Here is a 22,548-nt window from a genome sequence, read left to right on the forward strand (position 1 = left end):
TACCCACCACCACGCCTGGCTAATTTTTGTATTTTTAGTAGAGACAGGGTTTCACCATGTTGGCCAGGCTGGTCTCAAACCTCTGACCTCAGGTAATCCACCTGCCTCAGCCTCCCAAAATGAGTCTTCCTTTTCTTTAAGATCTTTATCTCTCTGCCTTTGAGTCACATCCAGGAAATTATTCATCCCCTCACTGCTCAAGAGCACCACTCTTCTTGTGTCTGAACATCTGGGGACTTACTAGGTTTTGCCCCATTGCTCTTTCAAAAATTCCAGATATTCTACTTTCCATGTTTTCTTTTTTGGTTGTGAATTAGAGAGTGACAGCCTTCTCCCATCACTTAAGATTCCTTCTCTCTCGTTCTTCAAATTCAAGTGCAGAGGCTACATGGTGGCGTGTTTGGGTGACTGGTGGGCTTCGTACACACAGATCTTATCTATGCCGGGGTTGTCTTGGTTACATCCCAGCCCCTCCAGAGCAATGATGTTATGCTGGGATCTGGGGGCTCCAAAGTGGGCTGTATTGGCCGGGATGCCAGCAAAACTTCCCTCCTTCAAGTTTGTATGAGATTAAAGATACACAGAAGTAATATGGCCATGGGGTTGGAAGGAAGGAAGGTTGAAACACAAAGGAAAAATGATGTGTGGACCCTACTCTCATAAAATTTGAAATCTAGTCAGTGGAGAAGGCCAGGTGAACCCGCAGGAGAAAACTGGGGTGTCAAGTATGGATACACAGTGGGAATGATTCATGTAACTCACTCTGCTGAGGACTTTGCCCACCGCCCCGACACAGACCTCATTCTACTGGTGAGGTCTGCAGAGGCTACTAATATTTGTAAAGGGTCAAGTCTCTGCACAGTCAGCTTCCAGCAGGCATTGGACAGGGCCCTTCGTGGAGGCCAGGTACCCGGCACGCAGTTCCCCTGCCTCCCTTGGCCTGGAGTCGCTGCTTCTTCTCTGCAGGTCACTGCCCCCGTCAGCTGCAGTGGCCTAGTGTTCAGCAGAAATGGGAAACGGAGTCTTCCGAGGCTGGGCCGATTGTCGTCGCTCTGAAAAGAGCTCACTTGTGCTTCAGTGGACATTGCTTCAGCGTCAACATGAAGGTCTCTGTCTGGGGGCGTCAGGGGGTGCCAGGGACCAGACTGGAGGGCAGGCCTCATCCTGCGCCCACGTCCGACCTCTCTTATCCTCTCCCCCGAGCTCCTGCATCTGCTTCCCACAACCTCTCGGCCTGTAGGATCTGTTCTGTTGGTGAGGAGGGAGTACAGCACGAGCACAGAAGGTCTGTGATGGACGGAGATTGTTGAGCCTTCCTGCTGGAAGGTTGGGAGCTGAGCAGAGGCTTACAGGGGTGTAGGATCTGGACAGGTGCCGAGGGAAACAGAGGGTTTGGGTGAGGAGAAGAGTGAATCGACAGACTGAGGAGGGAACACACCTGTGCCGTGCCCAGGAGAGGAGGCACCGGCAGGCAGAACTTCCAGGCGGGGCGCCAGGGCCAGGGCAGCATGGAGGAAGTGGAGACAGTGGCCTTACCTGTCCTGGAAAAGCCTGCGAGTGTCCCCATTTACTAGTGGGGGCTGGACAGTCCCACGTGAGGACCACAAAGCAGACGCCATCATTCTCCTGGGCCTTATGTACATCTCAGCCTGTTTGGGAAACCTGAGCATTTACCTTGTAAACGTTTTCTGGAAGAAGGAACTGAGGTCTGACAGCAGAGAGCACATGCCCCGCTCCAGGATAACAGGGTCCCCCAGCTGCAGCAGGACAGGGCTTCCAGTGGACACTGGGCTCGGGTGTTTCAACAGCATCTCCAGCTGCGGGGCCCCGGTGCCACAGTGGGGTCGAGGCCACAGAATCCATCGCAGATGCAGGTACTGGCTGAGTGCCCACAGGGCGAAGGCCATCCTGAAAAAGGGGTGGAGCCCCTTCAGCAGAACGGAATGCAAGTGCTGAGCCAGCCAACAGGGTGCTTGACTGGTGGATCTTTCAGTAAGAAGGGCCTCCTGCCAGTGCGGGTCCACGGTCACTGGGCAGCTGACGACAAAGCTCCTGGCAAGAGGTTTTTCCTGAATAAGCCTTGAGAAGAGGGCAGAATGGGGCCAGCTGCTGCCACAGCTGCCATGTCTGCTGGAGACACGCTATGACGATGACAGGGAGACATCCTTCTGTCCCCACCTGGTTCTTCTGTGTGAGTCTCATGAGTGTGAGCTTCTGGCATCAGGTTCCTTCTGAGTGGAGAAGAGAATGTGAGAGGTGGCATTGTGATCAAAGTTGTTGATGGTCTGGTGTATTTTTGTTTAAAAATCACACCTTTCATTTATTTAGCAAGTTGTCGTCAAGATGCAACGTGCCATAGTCACGAGACCACAAGTTCTGGAACCTGCTGTGTGAGGTCCAATCCTGGCTCCTTCTTCTGTTAACTGCTGACCTTGGGCAAGGCATGTAACTGCTCGTACAACCGGGTTTCTATCCCAGCCACACCCCTGACCCACCAACTGCTGGGCAAGTTACTTAACAGCGCTATGCTCCTGTGTCTTCATCTACAAAGCAGGAATGATAGTGCCTGCCCCATAGGGTTATTTTTAAAGATTACGTGAGTTAATGCTTGTAAAGCGTTTTAGAAGTGTCTGCCCAACATATACAAAACTTTACCCGAAATAGATCAAAGACCTAAATACATGTGAAAACTGTAAAAATCATAGAAGCATAAGGGAGATGTTCATGACCTTGGATTTGGCAATGGATTTTTAGCTGTGACACCAAAAGCATAAAAAATAAAAGAAAAAAAGAAAAAGAAATAGATAAGCTAGACCTGATCGTAATTGAAAGCATTAATCCTTAACATTCTAGCTCAGATGATACCTCCTGTGAAGCCGCTTCTAACCCCTTCAGAGAGAATGGATTTTTTTATAAGGGAGACAGTAACAACAGAAGATGTGATTGAGCATTTCCTTCAGGCCAGGGACTGTTTTACGTACTTCGAGTTGGTTGACTCACTTGCTCTTCACATCCACTTAAGATGAGGTTCTATTGGCCATGCGCAGTGGCTCACACCTCTAATCCCAACACTTGTGAAACCAAGACTGGAGGACCACTGGAGGCCAGGGGTTCAAGACCAGCCTAGGCAACACAGTGAGACCCCATCTCTGCCAAAAAAAATAAATACATACCTGGGTGTGGTGGTGTGTGTCTGTGGTCCCAGCTACCTGGGAGGCTGAGGCAGGAGGATTGCTTGAGCCCAGCAGGTTGAGGCTGCAGTGAGCTACGATCACACCACTGCACTCCAGCCTGCACAACAGAGAAAGACCCTGTCTTCCAAAAACAATGACAAAGATGAGGTTTCGTTATTATCTCTGCTGCCAAATGGAGAAACTGAGGTACACAACAGTCCGGCAGCTGGACCAGGCCATGCAGCACATCCTCTGTGCTCCCAGCATGTGGTGTAGACACTATCATGTAGCCTGGAGCACACTGGGCTGGGTAGATCCAGATTCTCACTGTGAATGGGAACGCCTTAGGGCCAATGACGTCCCTAACCCTGCATCATGGGACCTCAATGACTTCTGTGGGACTGGAAGTCACATCTTGATTGTGGAGGGATTTGGGTTGCAGACTAGAGATTTAAACTTTATTCTGAAGTGAGCAGAAAGGTATTTCAGATTTTTTAAAAATGCATGAGAAAAATCGTGTTTCAGTAAAGACAAATCTGGACTGCGACGTATGAGATAAATCGGGGGCGGCAGCAGGAGGCAGGTAGTTGAGTGAGGGCGACCCATGGTTGTGAGTAGCTCCAGGTGGGTGGAGTGAGGCCTCGGGGATGGTGCGTGGACTAATCCAGACAGTGAAGGCCACACCTAGGGAGGCTTCAAGCCCCTTTAGGAACAAGAATCTCAGGAACTCAGAGGAGCCTGAGCGCTCTGCCAGCCATGCACACGGTGGATAAAAAGTAAAAATTCAGGCACTCACCCCAGTATTTGATCTCAGCACCCAGGATTTCTCAGCCTCCTGGGGGTTAGCATTGCAAAACCACAGACAGAACTTGATGCCTTCCGTCATCTTTTCCTCAGATATCTTAATCTGAATATCAAAAGGAGAATGTGAGGCACAGTGACTTACGCTGTAATCCCAGCCCTTTGAGGGGCTGAGGTGGGTGGATCACTTGAGCTCAATGCCTCAGGTGAGTTTGAGACCAGCCTGGGCAACATGGCAAAACCCCATCTACAAAAAATACAAAAACTAGACAGGAGTGGTGGCTGGCACCTATAGTCTCAGCTACCTGGGAGTGTCGGTGGGAGGATTGCTTGAGCCCAGGAAACAGGTTTACAGTGAGCTGAGATTGAGCCACTGCACTCCAGTCTGGGTGACAGAACAAGACTCTCTCTGTCTCAAAAAAAAGGAAAACGTGAAAGATCTTCAAAGCAAAATACACTGTTCTTTATAGCTTGTTCTTTCATTTTCCTTCCATTAGAAATAAAACCAAAGCAAAAAAACAAAAAGGATTTAATATCCATCATAGCAAACTTTACTAACTGAAAATAGTAATTGGCTATGGTCTGATTTGATTCAAAAATCCATTGTAGGCTTACAACACATTTATTTAAAAAAAAAAAAAAAAAAAAAAAAAGCTAAAACTTAGTAATACATCTTACCCTTAGGCAAACTCATAAGAACAGCTGCTGAAATTAAATGAGGATGTATACTTGTTTCTGGAAGTTTTCCAACTCATTTCTGGCTGAAGTGAATCCTTGAAGAGCCAGGAGGCCTGAGCAGAAAACGAATACTTGCCACTGCTTTCAGATCCATCCGTCCGTGGGAACAATCTGGGGAAACTGCCTTTTTCGTATTTTCAGTAAAAAACATTCCATATTTGTGCCATTTCCTGTATTATGCAAAATACCTTCTCTCCATAGTCTCTTAAATGACACTGCAATATTTTTCCTAGAATTTCTTAAAAGAAAACAGCTGGTTTGATCCCCACTCTTGGTCTGCATGCCCGATTTCTGTAGACACCGAGTATTTGCAGTCTGGGCTGCATCAGGTTGTGAGGTACCCATAGGGATGTGGGCAGAGAGTTTAGAGACAGAAAACCCAGGGCAGAATTGATCCACGCACCAGAGGATACATTGTGTAGGACAATTTATAGCTTAGGAGCTTCAGGAGACATGAGGTGGTTCCTGGGCCACAGGTTCTCAAATTTAGCTGCATATTGTAATCACCTGGGATGTTTCTTAAAAACACTGATGCCTGGATTCCATTCCTAGAGATTCTGACTTTGGGTTGGGCTGGTAGATTGTGCATTAGGTTTTTCAAACGCTCCCCAGGCCATGTAATATGCATCAAAATCTGAGAACCATCAACATAAACCATCTCACCCTCATCCCCAGAGAGGGGGTGACTCACTCAAGGTCAGAATTATAATATCTTCCAGTGTACCCCAACTCTGCAGATGGTTCTCTATCACCCAGTGGCCCAAGAGATCAGTTTGAGAGCAGCTTTGCCTCATCCCAAAACTTCACCCCAGACCTCAGGTCACTTCCCATGGTCAATGGGTTCTTCTCATAGTCTCAATGGCTGATCCTCCTCCATCTCCATGGTTAGTGCTCCTCAGATGATAGCAACAGGCTCCTCCCATTTGGTGCCTGGCTCCCTTCTCTTCACCACACCATCTGCCTCCATACTCATCTTCAGGAGACTCGAATGTAAACATGTTGCCTCCAACTCACACCTCTGGCAGGGGCTTCCCATTGCCTTTGGGACACCGGAGTGTGGCTTCCAGACCCTCCAGGAGCTGGCTCCTGGCCTCCTGGGTATCCTCTCTTGCCCCTCCTGCATGATTCCACTTGTATGATGTCCCTGGAGTTGTCAGACTCCTAGAGACAGGAAGTAGAGTAGGGGTGCCAGGGGCTGGAGGGATGGGGAGTTACAATAGTATTTAATGGGGACAGAGTTTCAGTCTGGGAAGAGGGAAAGGTTCTGGAGATGGATGGTGGTGATGGTTGCACAAAAATATGAGCATACTTAATTCACTGAACTGGACACTTAAAATGGTTAAAATGGCAAATTTTATGTAACGTATATTTTATCACAATAGTAAATTGTTTTCAATAACATTCTGAGGAAAGCCTTGCCTGCCCTTTGCCTGCCCTTTGCCTGCCCTTTGCCTGAGTTAGGCAGCTCTGTTTTGTGTTTGCAGAACTCCACATTTTCCCCTATAAGACCATTGTCCTGCTTAGAGTCTGACCTCTTTACAGATTGTAAGTAGAATAAAGGCACATTGGAGTTCTTGCCTGTTTACCACTGTGATCCCCCCTGACTGCAGAGTAGATGCTCACTGAATAATTTTTAATGAATGTTGTTGAATGAATAAAACCCAGATCTACAGTGTCCCAGCCCATCAATCTTAATTGGTAGGAAAAATTGGATTGCAAAAGTAATCCAATTTGATATTGTATTAGTCCATTCTTACATTGCTATAAAGAACTACCCGAGACTGGATAATTTATAAAGAAAAGAGGTTTAATTGACACACTGTTCTGCTTTACAGGAAGCATGGCTGGAGAGGCCTCAGAAAACTTTTAATCATTGTAGAGGGGAAGCAGGCACATCTTACATGGGGGAGCAAGAGAAAGAGAGTGAAGGGGGAGGTGCTATACACTTTTAAACAGCCAGATCTCATGAGAATTCACTCACTATGATGAGAAGAGCAAGGGGGAAATCTACCCCCATGATCCAGTCACCTCCCACCAAGCCCCACCTCCAATATTGGGGATTACAATTTCACATGAGATTTGGGTGGGGACACACATCCAAACCATGTCATTCCACTCCTGTCCCCTCCCAGATCTCATGTCCTTCTGACATTTCAAAATACAATCATGCCTTCCCAACAATCCCCCAAAGTCTTAACTCATTCCAGCATTAACCCAAAATCCAAGTCCAAAGTCTCATCTGAGGCAAGGCAAGTTTTTTCTGCCTATAAGCCTGTAAAATCAAAAGCAAGATAGTTACTTCCAAAATACAATGGGGACACAGGCATTGGGTAAATGCTCCCATTCCAAATGGGAGAAATTGGCCAAAACAAAGGAGCTGCAGGCCACTTGCAAGTCTGAAACCCAGCATGGCAGTCATTAGATCTTAAAGCTCCAAAATGATCTCCGTTTACTCCATGACTCATATCCAGTGCACACTGATACAACAGTGGGCTCCCATGGTCTTGGGCCACTCTGCCCTGTAGCTCTGCAGGGTTCAGCTTCCTTGGCTGCTTTCACAGGGTGACATTGAGTGCCTGGGGCTTTTACAGATGCATGCTGCAAGCTGTCAGTGTATCTGCCATTCTAGGGTCTGGAAGACAGTGGCCCTCTTCTCACAGCTCCACTAGGCAGTGCCCCAGTGGGGTCTCTTGTGTGAAGACTCCAACCCTACATTTCCCCTCTGCACTGCCCCAGTAGAGGATCTCCATGAGGGCTTCACTCTGCAACAGACTTCTGCTTGGACATCCAGGCATTTCGTACATCCTGAAATCTGGGTGGAGGTTCCCAGGCCTCAACTCTCACACTCTGCACTCCCACATGCTTAACCCAAGTGGAAGCTACCAAGGCTTGCACCCTCTGAAGCAACAGCCTGAGCTGTACCTTGGCCCCTTTTAGCCATGGCTGGAGCTGGTGTGGGCACAATGCAGGGCACCAAGGCTGCACAGAGAAGTGGGGCCCTGAGCCTGGCCCATGAAACCATTCTTTCCTCCTAAGCCTCCAGGCCTGTGATGGGAGGAGCTGCCTCAAAGGTCTCTGAAATGCCTTGGAGGCATTTTCCCTATTGTCTTGGTGATTAACATGTGGTTCCTTTTCATTTATGCAAATTTCTGTAGCTGGCTTGAATTCCTCCCTAGAAAATGAGTTTTTCTTTTCTACCACATAGTCAGGCTGCAAATTTTCCAAACTTTTATGCTCGGCTTCCCTTTTTAGATATAAATTCCAGTTTCCAATAATCTATTTGCTCATGCATAACAAAAGCGACTTTGGCTGCCATTCTTAGTAAGTTCCTTATCTCCTCTTACCGCCTCAGCCTGGACTTCAATGTCTATATTACTATCAGCATTTTGGTCACAACCATCCAACAATTCTCTAGGAAGTTTCAAACTTTCCCTCATCTTTCTGTCTTCTTCTGAGTCCTCCAAACTGTTCCAACCTCTGCCTATTACCGAGTTCCAGAGTCACTTCCACATTTTCAGGTATCTTTGTAAGAATGTCCCATTCTCAGTACCAGTTTTCTGTAGTAGTTCGTTGTCACATTGCTATAAAGACCTACCTGAGACTGGGTAATTTATTTTAAAAAGAGGTTTAATTGACTCATGATTCTGCAGGCTATACAGAAAGCATGGTTGGGGAGGCCTCAGGAAACTTTCAATCATGGCAGAAGGTGAAGGGAAGCAGGCACAACTTACATAACTGGAGAAGGAGGAAAAGAGCACAGGGGGAGGGGCTACACACTTTTAAACAACCATATCTCATGAGAACTCCCTCACTATCATGAGAACAGCAAGGGAGAAATCTGCCCCCATGATCCAGTCACCTCCTCCCAGGCTCAGCCTCCAACATTGGGGATTACAATTCGACATGAGATTTGGATGGGGACACAAATCCAAACCATATCAGATTTTAAGTAGCTAGAAGTATCAGACTACAAATTGTCCAGTCATGGTAAGTGATAACATTGGGTGAAGAATGTGGAATTTCAGCCTTTGATTAATCCTTACAGATATATTCTGTTGGAGGTGTGTAGACCTCTAAGAATTTTGAGACTGCCTTTGTTCTATCTAATAAGTACAAAAGGAAAATGAAAACTGGGTTGATGATTTCAGATTTTTTAAGAACAACCTATTTATAACTAATTCCTTGCTTAATAGTATGCTTTTTTTTTCTCTTTCCAAATTAGATATTTATTTTTGAAAACAATATCTACTACTGTGCACATGTCGGGAAACAGGCCATCCGCGTGGTCTCCACTGGGAAGGAAGGTGTGATTTACAACGGCCTCAGTGACTGGTTGTATGAAGGTAAGATGCGCAAGGAGAGAAAAAGGCAAGATTTGTGGTTGCTGCTGCTGCTACATTGGAGTTGGGTTCTTTTTCTTTTTTCTTTGACTTTAACTGTAAATTAAACTCCAGTTTCTTGTGGTTCTGCAAAATTTAAAAGATTTTGTTGGAGCTTTTAGGATCACTCTGATCAGCATCAGGGAATAGCATCAGGCTGTTGTCAGGGGCCTGCAGTATTGCACACTCACCTGGGGCAGGTGTGCTGGCTTTGGACTTTGCAGGGCCCTGCAATTCATCCCTGAAGGGCAGGAGGCCCATTAATGGGATATTTATTATATCAGGAGGTGACTTCCAGGAATGCTCAGGGACTGCAAATGCACGTGTGTCTACCCCACTCCAAGACATAAGTGCCTTATTTGCCTTGGGAAGGGGACAGTTGGAAAAGAAGGAATGAGTTACATCTTTCCAAATAAATCATCAGAGTGACTTGCTGCTGAGAGCACCTCCACCTTGCTGGACATTTTCTACCCCTGGTTTGCCTTTTGCACCAGAAGAGTCATGCTGTATACATAATTAAATAACTAGAAATCAGAGGGGAACGCTCTCTTCTTACACTTTGATAACCTGTCTCCATGCTCATGACCCTTCATCATAACAATAACAACCAGGTATTGATTGCTATTAGCTGCCAGGCACTGCTGGAAGCACTTTGTTTTCTGTTACTTCGTTCCACCCTCTGTCTTAGTTTGTTCAGGCTGCTGTAACAAGATGTAACAAGATTCCACAGACGAGGTAGCTTAAACAACGAATATGTATTTCTCACAGCTCTGGAGCCTGGGAAGTCCAAGATCAGGGTGTTGGCAGACCCAGTGTCTGGTGAGGGCTCTCTTCCTCACTTGCACATGGCTGTCTTCTTATGTCCTCACCTGGCAGAGTAGAGAGAGCTCTGGTTGTTTTATCTCTTTATAAGGGCATGAATCTTTTTTATTTCTTTATCTCTTTATAAGGGCATGAATCCCATTCATAGGGGCAACACCCTCATGATCTCATCACCTTACAAAAGTGCCACCTCCTAACCCCATCACCTTGGGGATTTGGGTTTCAACATATGAATTTGGGGGGACACAGTCACTCAGTTCATAGCAAGGTTCTATTTCACAGATGAGGCATAGTGAGGTTAAATAATTGGCCCAAGTTTACACAAGGGTAAGGAATATTTATTGGGGAAAGTCATTGTTCAAGTTCAGGATAATTACCTTTTTAGAATTCCACATGTGGCTAGAGTAAGCATATGCTTTCCAGCATGGGGCTGATGAACAACCCAAGTTCTTCTCAGCCTCCTGGCCTGAGACCGTGTGGTCACAGCAATAACTCACCCTGCTAGGCTGGGTCAAGGGAGGGTCAGGGAAATTCTGGGTGCTTTCTCAAGCCAGTATCACTTTCTCCCAGTACTGTGCATGTCTCAGGCTGGTATTCTGCATTTTAGTGGCTTTATGCATCATAAATTATAAAGCAGATGGATATGCAAGCTTAGTGTTACCTCCTAGCATAATTTCACTGAAGCCATAAAGTTCTATGACTTGATTTTTAATTTTTGTAAATGGAGGTATAATTTGTACACAATAAAATGCACATCATAAGGACAGTTTGATGAGTTTGGCGAATGTATATGCTATATAGCCCCAGTCAAGACATAGACCATTTCCATCAGTCTAGAATATTCCTTCAAATCCCTTTCCAAGGGCTTTCTCCCTAAGTCTGTCTTCCGGAGACGGCCACGGTCCTGGGGGCTAAGCAGCTCATCTTTAACAGACATACTGGAACCCAAGCATCCACATGAGGCTGGCCTCCCCTGTGTGGTCACCTTCGAAGCCCCATGTTTATTCCGATGTGGCTGCCCGTGCTCAGAGCATGCTGAAGAGTCCAGTTTCCTTCTGAGCCCCAGGAGAATCAACCCTGAGATTTTATTGTCACATGAGTCCTTGGCCACACCTGAAAAAGCCACTGGAATGAAAGAGGGGACACAGTCTGCTGTAGTTATGCCTTTTCTGTGCAGAAACAGCCCTAGAAATGGTTTGTCCCAAGATGTCCCCAGCTCCACCGAAGAGGCACAGGCAGCAGCACAAAGGGAAACTCTGGAGGGGCTGCACCTCTGCCTGGGGTGCAATCCCTGAGGCTCTGGGGCTTGCCTGCCCCCTGGACTCAGTAGACTATTGACAATGAGGACTCTAAAGCCCCTTGAATGCTGCCCTTGTGTGAAGAAAAAGCCTTATACCTAGGAGCAACTAGAAAACCAGGTCCTGTTTGCTCCCTGACATCTGAGATCCCACTAACAGCTCTTTTCCTTGGGTATAAGATCGGCTCGAGATCTGGATAGGGAAGAGAACCCAGGGGCTGGAGATCAGAACATGAGTGGTTCAAAGTAAGGCTGTGGAGCTGCAGGGACCCAGGGTGGAGACCTGGCCCAGTCACGGGACATGACAAGGGTCTTCCACTCCATGGACCTCAACATGCTCATCTGTACATGGGAAGAATGTCCCAAACACTACACTTTCTGAGGACTGTGTGAGACTGAGTGGAATGCGTGCAGCATATGACATGGTCAGCAAGGGACAGTTGCTGCTATTGTTTCTTATAACAATAAAAATAATAATTATGTAGTTATTACTATTATTGTAATTATTTGTTAGTACTATTTTTATCACAAAGGAAAAAAAGATGTTTAAAAAAGAAAAAAAAAAAGGCATAGGTATCAAGGCAATGTTACCCAGGTGGTCATTCTGCCACAGAACAGAAATTATCTGACCTGAAAATTCAAGAGAGATCATTGCAAATAATAATGACCCCAAGGTGTGTCCCCTGCCCCTAAGAGAAAGGGCCCCTAGAATTTTGGCTGCAAGAGTCTAGGCATTGTCTGGGACTAATCTCCCTAAAAAATCCATAACCAGGAGATTTAAAATATCTTTTTTAGTATCTTCTTAATAAAATAAAAAGTTCATTGCTTTGCCATTCACGTTAAGCTTTTGCTTTAGCAAATCCATTGAAAGGACTTTTTTCTTCAAGGCATTTACATGAAATTGTGTTGATGTGATAACAGAGCCCTAAATATTTTAAATCAATCACAGTTGATGTGGCAGCTTAATCTACTTAGTGTTGTTCCCTGGAAGGTTTATATGCTGATGCTTAGATTTCTGAGGCTGAGAGCACAGGAGCCCTGGGGAATCTTGCTTCCTTTTTTAATAATGGGAAAGTAAACTTTGACGATTGCTTTTGCCTACTCTGTGACTTAACTGTTTCAATTCCAAACTCTTCCTTTAAAAAAGTTCAGCAATCGGGCGGGAGATTAGAGTGAAAATACCCTAAAGCATTTGCAGAGGGGCTCATTCGCTTGGAGATGTTAGTTCTAAGAAGATAAACTGTGTATGTGGGAAACAGCCACTGCAGTCCATAACTTTGTTGGCAGAAAAATGCCTTATTGATTTGTTTTGTTTCCCAAAAAGGATCTTAAACATACTAGACGTTGCAAAATATTGGAGACTGAGGAAGAGAAGAGGTGGACAGCCATAGAGGCTTCTGGGAGTCTCCATCCCTTGACCTAAGCTTTAAACACACAAAGTGGGAAAAGCTCCAGTTTACTGAAGCAGTCGCCCATGTGCCAGAATGTGAGCTCAGCACTGGCTGTGAACTCATCACTGGCTGTGAACTTAGCACTGGCTGTGAACTCAGTGTGTCTGTCTTGCTGATTCTCTAAAGAGAGACCTTTGGCTCATGGTGGCCACAAACTGATTTTGATAAGCAAAACGCATATCTTCATTTTATGCTTCTGGGAAAATGTCATAAAATTACATAGAATTTTGATTTTAATATAAAACTAAAGATAGCTTAATAGAGTCCTACAACTTTTTAAAGTTTATTAAAGTTTGTTTATTCATAAACTAAACGCAAGATGTTACTGAAGATTTTGAGGCCTGTGAATGAGTGTTCTGTTAAGAGTTTGCACTTTGATGCAAGGCTCAGTAATTTTGCAAAGTTCCTAGTATGTAGGCATATGGGCAAAGAGTTGGAATTCTCCAAGTTTTGATGAAAGTTCTTTGTTACTGCCATTACAGGGTTGATTGTGTTTCCAGTTGCCACTCTTTGTTTATAAACTACTCTTTTTTTTTTTTTTTTTTTTTTTTGAGAAAAAAAAAATCACTCATCAGCCAGGCTGGAGTGCAGTGGCGCTATCTAAGCTCACTGCAAGCTCTGCCTCCCAGTGTCACGCCATTCTCCTGCCTCAGCCTCTCAAGTAGCTGGGACTACAGGCACTCACCACCACGCCTGGCTAATTCTTTTGTGTGTATTTTTAGTAGAGGTGGGGTTTCACAGTGTTAGCCAGGATGGTCTCCATCATCTTCGTTATCATCATATACACGAGGTATAGTGGGACAGCACAGAATTTTTGGCCAATAATTTGCTAATAATGACTTTAAGTTATTAAATGTTTCAGCTAAACAATGAATCATCCATACTTCTATTACCAAAGCAGTCATATGCATATGCATATCCAAAATACATATAATTATTCAGTTATATGACATTATCATGGAATGACTTACAGCCCTGTGGAAAGCTGGAACATGTTAGGGTCATTGCAGGACAACGTCTTTCCTTATGTATATAAAAGATCTTATCCCCTCAAAGGGCAGTGAAGGTAGAGTGAGGGATGATGAACTCGAGAAGATATTTATAGAGCTCAGCCTGGAGTCATCAGCCTGAGATGACAGAGAAAGTGAGAAAAGGGCCCAAAGGGTATTTATTTCATATCTGATTTGGCATAGCTGAAATTCCAGGGCTGGATTTTCCTTAACTAGTCCAGAACATAAAGGTACTTGAAAAATGTGATCAGATCAGGAGACCCAGTTTGGCATGGAAGCATTTCCCCATGCACGTCAGCAGGAATCATGTTAGATGAGACTCTCGAAGCTGCCCCCAGTGCTAGTTCCCCTTGTGTGGTTCTAGGACCCATGCAGTCAGGCAGCCCCTGATGAGGAGTAACTGATGGGAAGTCTCCTGCCAACAATACTCACTTCTGCTCCACCCTGCCCAGTCCACCATCCTCCCCTGGACTCCATGGCACTCTCCCCATTTTCTGCAGCCCTGCTGTGACTCCTGAGGCCCCCTCCTCCCAGTCACAGCCCTTGCCACAGTCGCCAAGGTGCTCCCATCCTGGTTCCACCTGCCTGGGAGCCCCACAGAGAGACTGTCTCCACTCTCCCACACTATCTGCCGCCCTCACTGGGTGGCCAGCGTGGAGGAAGTAGGGATTTGACTAGTCTGGCCAGAAAGGACCTCTTTCCAGAACTGCTGCTGCTGGAGAGAGGTTTAGCACCTCCTGAGCTGGAACTCAAAATGCTCTCATTTGTGATATAATCAGGCCCGCTGTAAAAGGGTCAGAGCCTTTCCTAAGCTAGGCCCCTCAGTCCTGCCGGATGAGCTCCAAACCCTGGTGGTGTGACCATTACCCTCCATCTGTGTGTCCTGCTCATGTCCAGGGAGTACAAGGGCAGCGTGAGGCAAGGCCTGCCTTGCACTGCTTCATAGTTTCTCAAAGCATCTTTAAAGAGTCAGCACTCATGACCTAATATTTTTCTGTTCCAATGAAGTGCTCCAGAAGGTATCAGCAAAAGGTCAGGTGGGCCCCAAGCAGATAGATTTCAGTTAATGAATTTTGGGGGTGGTGCAATTCCATGCTTTATTGTCTTGAGTATTCAAGGAGGTGGAGAGCGTGTAGTAGTGGTAGTACAGTGTGGTAGATCAAAGTGGATTTTCACACTTTCACAGAAGAAAAGACATTATGAAAACGAAAGCACTCCTGGGGATCCTGGAATGGTTTTCAGGGTCTGTTTTCCACAGGACACAAATTCACCAAAAGAAAAGGGAGCTCTTTGCTCATCCAGATTCCCATAAACTCTAATTCCCATGAAAGCAAAACAAACGTAAGTAACACTTCACGAGAAACTCACACATTGGCTTTAATTTGCATTCATGACATGTTAGATATTTTGTACACTTTGTGTGCCTTGTGTCACGTTGATACCCAGTGTGCTGAGTACCTGTTTCCTGCGTGTTGTGAATGGACCAGAGCCAGTCGTGACCATCAGTAACTGGTACAGTCTTCAATGAATAGCAGCAGCCTTGGACTGTCAGATGCAGATGAAGGAAATCAGCACACCATCTTTGTATCTAAGAAAGCATTTCTAATGTCACTTATGCTACTTTTCTTTAGAGACAGGGTCTCCCTATGTTGCCCAGGCTGGCCTCGAACTTCTGGGCTCCCGGCTTAGCCTCCTGAGCAGCTGGGACAGCAGGAGCCTGCCACTGAGCCCAACCTCTTATGCTGTTTTTAAAACTCCCTGACATACATTTGGAGACTGATATTTGAGGTGCTTACGGAGGCCCCCTGGAGTATAGATTCCTGATTGGGTTCTTCAAATATTAACTGCCTCTGAAGCACCTGGCTAGGGCACTTCAGCTGCTAGCAAACTGCTCCCAGGTGGTAGATCAAAGTGGATTTTTACACCCGTCATACATCATAGTGACCATACTGATATTTTTTAAAGAAGTTATGGAGCAGGCAGGACAATGGGAATTGGAATGATGTTCAAATATGTACATTACTATGTAAACCATAGATTTGGAGTTATTTGGACCTCTTATTGATTACATCTCTTATTTGCATGATGGGGAATGGTTGGTTAGACAAGGACATCACTGTCAGTAAATTGGCAGAAACTTGTGATTAGCTTGACAAAGCTCCTTTGTGGAAAAGCAGAGCAGAGTCTTTGTAGTGATGGTGTCTGTGTTTAAACAAAAGCTTCACCATGTAAAAGCTGTATAAACTTGGATGCATATTTGACCTCTTTGTGTCTCTGCTGCCTTATCTGCAAAACAAAGATAACAGCAGTATATGCTCCATAAGGTCATAGAGGAAATTAAAATAAGCTAATACACATAGAGCTCTTAGAACAGTGCCTGGCACTGGTAACCTCTACATATTGGTGGTACAACTACTGTTGCTTTACCCTGTAATTTCCCAAACTCGGTAAAATAAGAGGCACCCGCTCCACTATTTCATCTGCATTGCCAGGAATCGGAAGCATTAACGTGGAATTGATGAACCTATCAGTGTTGAAAACTCTGAAGCTCTATTCACTCATAAAATATTGTCTATAGTATGTTCACGTAGAAAATGCACTGAGTTCCCAATCATCCTAGAAATGCTGTTGATACCATGTTGAACACCTCTTCAAGAACCTTCTGTCCACATTTAGATTCTCCAAGCTGAAATCACACCCTTAGTTGCCACTGATGCCTGACAGACAGGTGTTTTCCTTATGAGCCCCAAAGTTCTTGTGACTTGGTAAAAATTATGCCTTGTGATCTCTTAAAGAAATTGAGTATTTAAAAAAATTATATTCCACTTCATCTATGATTTCTAAGGGAGGATATGAAAGTAAAAGTGATGATGAAAATATCTAAAATGTAATCAGTGTCTGGCGAAGCTATCAGACCTATGAGGTACTGTGCAATGGAGCGTTGGCTAAATCAAACAGCAATCATCTGAGCAGGAGGCTGAATGCTTTGGGTATTTAATGTAACTGAAATGAGTATTTTCCTTGTTTAGCGCTAGTCTCCAGCTCCATAAAGTATTAATGATCTTGACTTGAAGAACATGTGAATTTAACTTGTAGAGAGATAAGGAGGAAAAGCCAAAAAGCTGTTTGGTAGAAGCTCAGTCAGCTCTGACCAGGAAATGGCTGAGGTGGCCTAAGAGGTCCATTCCTTCTCTGCTTCTCAGAACCTGTGAGACATTTCTGGGTTTCTAGATTTCTGCAAGGATCGATATGAAAACAGTGTTCTAAGGCAGGAAATAAGAATGTCAGGAGCATAAAACATAGACTGTGATTGCCACAGGTAAGTCAAGCTGGCTGCCAAGGTCCTCTTAGCCCCCTGGGTCCAACTGCACCTGTGCCTCACTTGACCCTGACTCCCACCAGACCCTCCCCTGCCATCCCCTGCTCTCAACATAGCAATCATAGCATTATGGCTGCCTCAGCACCAAACTCTAAATCCAGGTGGGTCACCAGGAAACACCAGCACATCCTAATGCACCATCTCTCTGTCTGCAATCATGGGCAGACCACCAGCTTTCTGCTGTAGTAACACAAAGTGTATGCCCTCACTTACCTACATTCATCTGAGTTTTCTTGAAAGGATATCACATGGCTATTGATTCTCTAATCACGGAGGGAGTGTTGGAGCTGAAATGGATGTTAGCAGTCATTGAGTCCAGCAGTCTGTAAACTGTTTCTGTAAACGGCCGGGTAATAGAGTCTAGGTTTTGCAGGACATACGGTCTTCATTGCCACTGCTCAAGCCTGTTGTCATAGCAAAACAGCAGCCATAGACCATAAGCAACAAATGGCATGGCTGTATTCCAATCAACTTTATTCCAATAAACTTCAAGCCTGTTTTCATAGCAAAACAGCAGCCGTAGACCATAAGCAACAAATGGCATGGCTGTGTTCCAATAAACTTTATTTGCGGACAATGAAATTTGAATTTCATGTAATTCTAACATGTCATTAAATATTCTTCTTTTTTTACCAACTATTAAAAAACACAAAACCAATTCTTAGCTCTCAGGACATACAAAAGAGGCAGCATGCCACATTTGACCCAAAAGCCATAGCATGCCAATCCCAGTGTGTCCAGTCATCACATTCACTACTGACTTCATGTCTGTATTCTTCCAGCTCTTGTCATCTGAATCAAGATGGTTTGTAATGACAACCAATTATTTCAAATTTTGCCTCTCCAAATAAATCTAGTTACTTGAAGTCAAGAACTGTGTTTTATACTGTATATTTCCCATAACACCAGTGAATCTCTGAGTACTTAATAAAGGTTCAGAAAATACTATTGAATGAGTTAATTCACAGAGAGAAACTCATATATTCTAGAAACCTCCACAAGGAAATCATATGGTTTCTCCATGATCACTCTTATCAGAATTTCCATTTCCACAAACTTCCCTCAGCAGAAAAACACCTGATTAACAAAAAGCAACAGTAATTGTTAACCTCGTTTTAATTATGAGTTTCACTTTTTATCCCCAAGGATAAAGGAAAAAGCTGGAGTGACTTTGGGAAGGACCTGGTCTTCTTACCAGGAGCCCAAGGACACAGGATCATAGCTCGTCAGATTATAGACCATCTGAATTCATGCTAAGTCGTAGTTTCCATACTGAATGAATAGAATAGGAATAGCAGTATCTAACTTTCAGTGAGTCTTTCTTCCATGCCAGGCCTTACACAAATAAACTTATGTAATCTCTCGAGAGCCCTATGAAGAAAGCTCTACAGTTGTCCCTTGGTATCCTTGGGAGACTGGTTCCAGGAACCCCACTGCACCCACCCCTCTCCATCAGATACCAGAGTCTGAGGATGCTCACGTTCCTTATGTGAAATGGCTTAGCATTTGCCTATCACCTGTGCTCATCTTCCGGGATACTTTAAATCATCTCTAGATCACTTATAAATACCTAACACCATGCAAAGGCTATATAAATAGTTGATATGCTGTATTTTTTATTTGTAATATTTTTATGGTCATACTGTCATTTTTTATTTAATATTTTTGATCTGCATTTGATGAGAGGGTCTAGAGATGTGGAATTTTTAGACACAGAGGGCCAACTCTTCCCTTATCCTATTGCACAGCTGTCGAAACTATTAAGTGGCCTTTCTGTGGACAAACAGCCAGTAGGGAGCCTGCCTGAAGCTGCTAACCACTTTCCTGCTGAGTATGAGTTGCATTAATTTCTTGCCTATGAAATTAGGCTTGGGTTCATACTCAAGTTCTGAGTGGAGCATCCTTTAGATGTGTCTGCTCAATGCCCCAGGCTTGAACCATCTGTGCTGTGAAAGGCATGTCTCATGGCACCGATTTAAGAGCCCAACAGACCTCGATTTAAGCCCTCTGTGAGCCATTCAGCGGTCTGGTGACCAAATCACAAACCTTGTCTGACCCTCAGTTTCCTCATCTGGAAGATAAAACTTCAGGCACCTTTCTCAAAGAATTATTGCAAAGTTAAATGAAAGCACTTCTGTGGTAGCACAGGCATATTACAGTGGAACCATAAGAAGTTGCCAACATGTTCATTGTATATTAGCATGTGCATGTGAGGTGTCCGGTGAAGGTCAACTTTCTTCTCCCGTTCTGCTGGCTGTGCTGGATGAGGTCTCAGATATGGCAAAGTCTCAGATGTCTGTGTGCTCAGTACAGAGAATTTACCATGGAAAAGGAGGGGGTATTTTTTGACTGGAAGGTCAGACCTATACACCTCCAGGTACAGCATCTCCAGGGCCTCTCAGCAAAGAGGGGATAAAAGGGATGACTGCTGTCCTGGACCTTGGGTTTCTCCCAAGAGAAACTTGACAGAGACTTCCTTGCTCCAAATCTTCCCCTTCGTGGCTCCTTGTTTCCGGTACTGATTCGCGCCACCCTCCTAATTGCCATGGTGACCAGTCAGTTTGCTATTTAATTAATGTTATATCTGATTACATCTGTACCCTGGGAGTTCTCCAGCCAAGAGTTGCAATTTAAACTAGGAAATAAATAAACTGTTCAGCTGTGGGGATGGGGGAGTTATCCTAGTCAATCCCGGAATATTCTTCCGACGTTTCTTGGCTGAAAAATTATCTGGCGGAAGTTGGAGTGAGACAGTAGTACACACTGAAGAAGGAACGATATTCTGCTTTTGGAATATTTAAACAGAAGCCTCAGACAGCAGCTAGGGGTCCTGCTTGATGAAGAGAGCTTTGGAAAGAGGAAATACTAGAAATTTGGTTGAGAAGTTTCTGTGAAGTTCAGTGCTAAGAGCAGAGACCACAACTTAGGCCTTGCAGTCAGCATTCCCTGTCCTAAACTTCTATATTTTTTTAAATTTTACTTTAATTTCTAGGGTACATGTGCACAACACGCAGGTTTGTTACATATGTATACATGTGCCATGTTGGTGTGCTGCACCCATTAACTTGTCATTTACATTAGGTATATCTCCTAATGCTATCCCTCCCCCTTCCCCCAAGCTCATGACAGGCCCCTGTGTGTCATGTTCCCCTTCCTGTGTCCAAGTGTTCTCATTGTTCAATTCCCACCCATGAGTGAGAACATGCAGTGTTTGGTTTTTTGTCTTTGCGATAGTTTGCTCAGAATGATGTGGCACATATACACCGTGGAATACTATGCAGCCATAAAAAAGGATGAGTTCATGTCCTTTGTAGGGACATGGATAAAGCTGGAAACCATCCTTCCCTAAACTTCAAACATGAGCTTGATCAGAACAAGGAAGGAAGTTATCTGTCTGTGCCAGATAACTTCACAATGAAATAGTTAGCAGGAAGATGTGCTGGTGGAGACAGGCTAGGTCCTGCTGTGGGGAGCAAAAAACAAGCAAAAGAAAACGGAACACTGCCTGTAATTTAAAACAGCAAAGTGTATTTCTCTTCAGAGATCACTCAAGCCCACTCTAGATCAGGGATGGGGAGGAGGTGGGGCTCTTTCCCTCATGGTCACTCAAGGTCCCAGGCTGCTGGGGCGATCGATCCTCTTAGGCATCGCAGCCACACTAGTGGACAGGGGAGTGTTCCGGAGGGAGACAAGCTGGGGAATAAATGGTCGGCCTGGAAATGACCCTGGCACTTCTACGCATGACTCATTGTCCAGAGCACCTCATATGGTCCCACCAGGGTTCCAGGAAGTAGCATTGAGCCATTTTCCAGAAGAGGGGGAGGCCAGACATGTCTGGGAGGCAGGACTGAAGACCCCACATCTGGGCAGCTTTCTTGCCAACAATGAGCCTCAAGTTTGGCGCCCAAAGCAGAAGAGGAATTGTCTAGAGGGATGCTGGGGAATCTCTCAGAATCAACGGGAAGGTCATAGAGTTGGGTTCAGAAAGCAGGTGGCCATCCAGGGCAGCTGAGGGGACGCCAGAGGTCCATCTGGTTGGGACACTGCTGTAGGGGAGTGGGAGTATGGGAGAGGCATTGTCTGCCCAGATCACAAATGATGTTCTTGAATGAGGTGCAAATAGAAATGCCATGTCATGTCCCCTACGATACCATCAATATGGCAACTTGGGAAGCGTATTCCAAGAAAGAGTTAGGGTGTGTAACGTTTTATTATAAATGATAACAGCCAAGGGGAGCCATCAGAACCAGTAGTCCTCATCATTTCTTCAATGAGAAGGTTTGTACTTGTCACATGCACCTTGCAATAAGCTCCCTTCCTTCTTGGCGTCTCCTTGGAGCCTGTAATGTGATGAATGTGGTTCCCTACGCACAGCCCTCGAACTGCATGGGAGAAACCCCAGTGTCCCAGAGGACAGTGAGGGCGGCTTCAGCGTGGCTGTGTGGCACTGAAACAGGTTAACTGCAAACCTCTGGTTCTCAGAACCAAAGCTGAATCTACGTTTGAAAATCCAGTAGAGGCTTTGTTAATATTTTAGGAAGGCTAATGAGTATTTTAATTCAACAAGGAAGAGGTGATCTACCTGGTCTTGTGAAAAATCGGAAATAAATCTGAAGGGAAGATGTTCTCTAAAGGTATAGGAAGAATTCTCACTGGTCTTGAGAAATGTCCTCACAATTAATGACCTACTCCTGAGAGATTTTGACAAATAGGATGTTCAGTGGCTGTATTTTTCTATCTTTTAAATGATGCATTCATTGTGAGATTAGGACAAACACACTTTTTGTTAGAGCGCCCTAATGAAACTTAGGTATTTGAGGTTGAAATATTTGACACCCTTGGGAACTCTAATTTCTTTTTTTTTTTTCTGTCTTCTTAAGTCACCTAAGAACATTAGACTATTTGCCCTATTATTGAGAGTTTTGTTAATACAGTTCTACTAAAATGCAAGCTGCAAATGCCTGAAGGAATATAGGCCACAAGACAATATGTACTTAAAACAGTTTCATTTGAGACTCAGAAGCCGGAACTAGCCTTAGCTCTTTTGCTCACGAAACCTGTATTCTAACCTTTTTGGGCCTCAGTTTCTTTTTCTTTTTCTGGAAGTATGACTAGGGTAGACCAGATAATGCTAAACTCCTTTCCATCTCTAACACTTTTCAAGTTTAAATATGAGTGCCATAAACACACAGCATTGATGGTGTGAAGTCTGTGTCCATGCCAGATAACTTCACAATGAAATAGTTAACAATTCTCGGTTTTACTTAGTAAACATACGGGAGCAATGCTCCTCAGCTGCAGTGGTGGGGGCCAGGTACGTGGTATCTCAGCCTTTTTATCCCCTTCCTCCCCTCTCTTCGTCACCCCCACACACAGGACATCTGTGTACTGGGAGAATCGTTATTAGGTGATTCTGAAAACCTTCTAATCCCCACGTGAAACCTATCTGCCCTAAAGGAATCAGCCTTCTCTCTCCTTTACTCCCCCTTTTATTCTTT

At 44.8% G+C, this 22,548-nt stretch overlaps 1 protein-coding gene across 2 annotated transcripts in view; it reads left to right on the forward strand.

Annotated features, from left to right (window-relative positions):
• Positions 1–22,548, forward strand: part of DPP6 (dipeptidyl-peptidase 6) — a 629,240-nt gene that overhangs the window by 452,281 nt on the left and 154,411 nt on the right. For both annotated transcript variants that reach the window (XM_011973070.1, XM_011973071.1), the window contains one exon: positions 8,935–9,055. In XM_011973070.1, the coding sequence (XP_011828460.1) occupies positions 8,935–9,055 (121 nt within the window). The remainder of the gene's footprint in view (positions 1–8,934; positions 9,056–22,548) is intronic.

This window comes from Mandrillus leucophaeus, unplaced genomic scaffold, assembly GCF_000951045.1.
Source record: "Mandrillus leucophaeus isolate KB7577 unplaced genomic scaffold, Mleu.le_1.0 Scaffold134, whole genome shotgun sequence".
NCBI lineage: Eukaryota > Metazoa > Chordata > Mammalia > Primates > Cercopithecidae > Mandrillus > Mandrillus leucophaeus.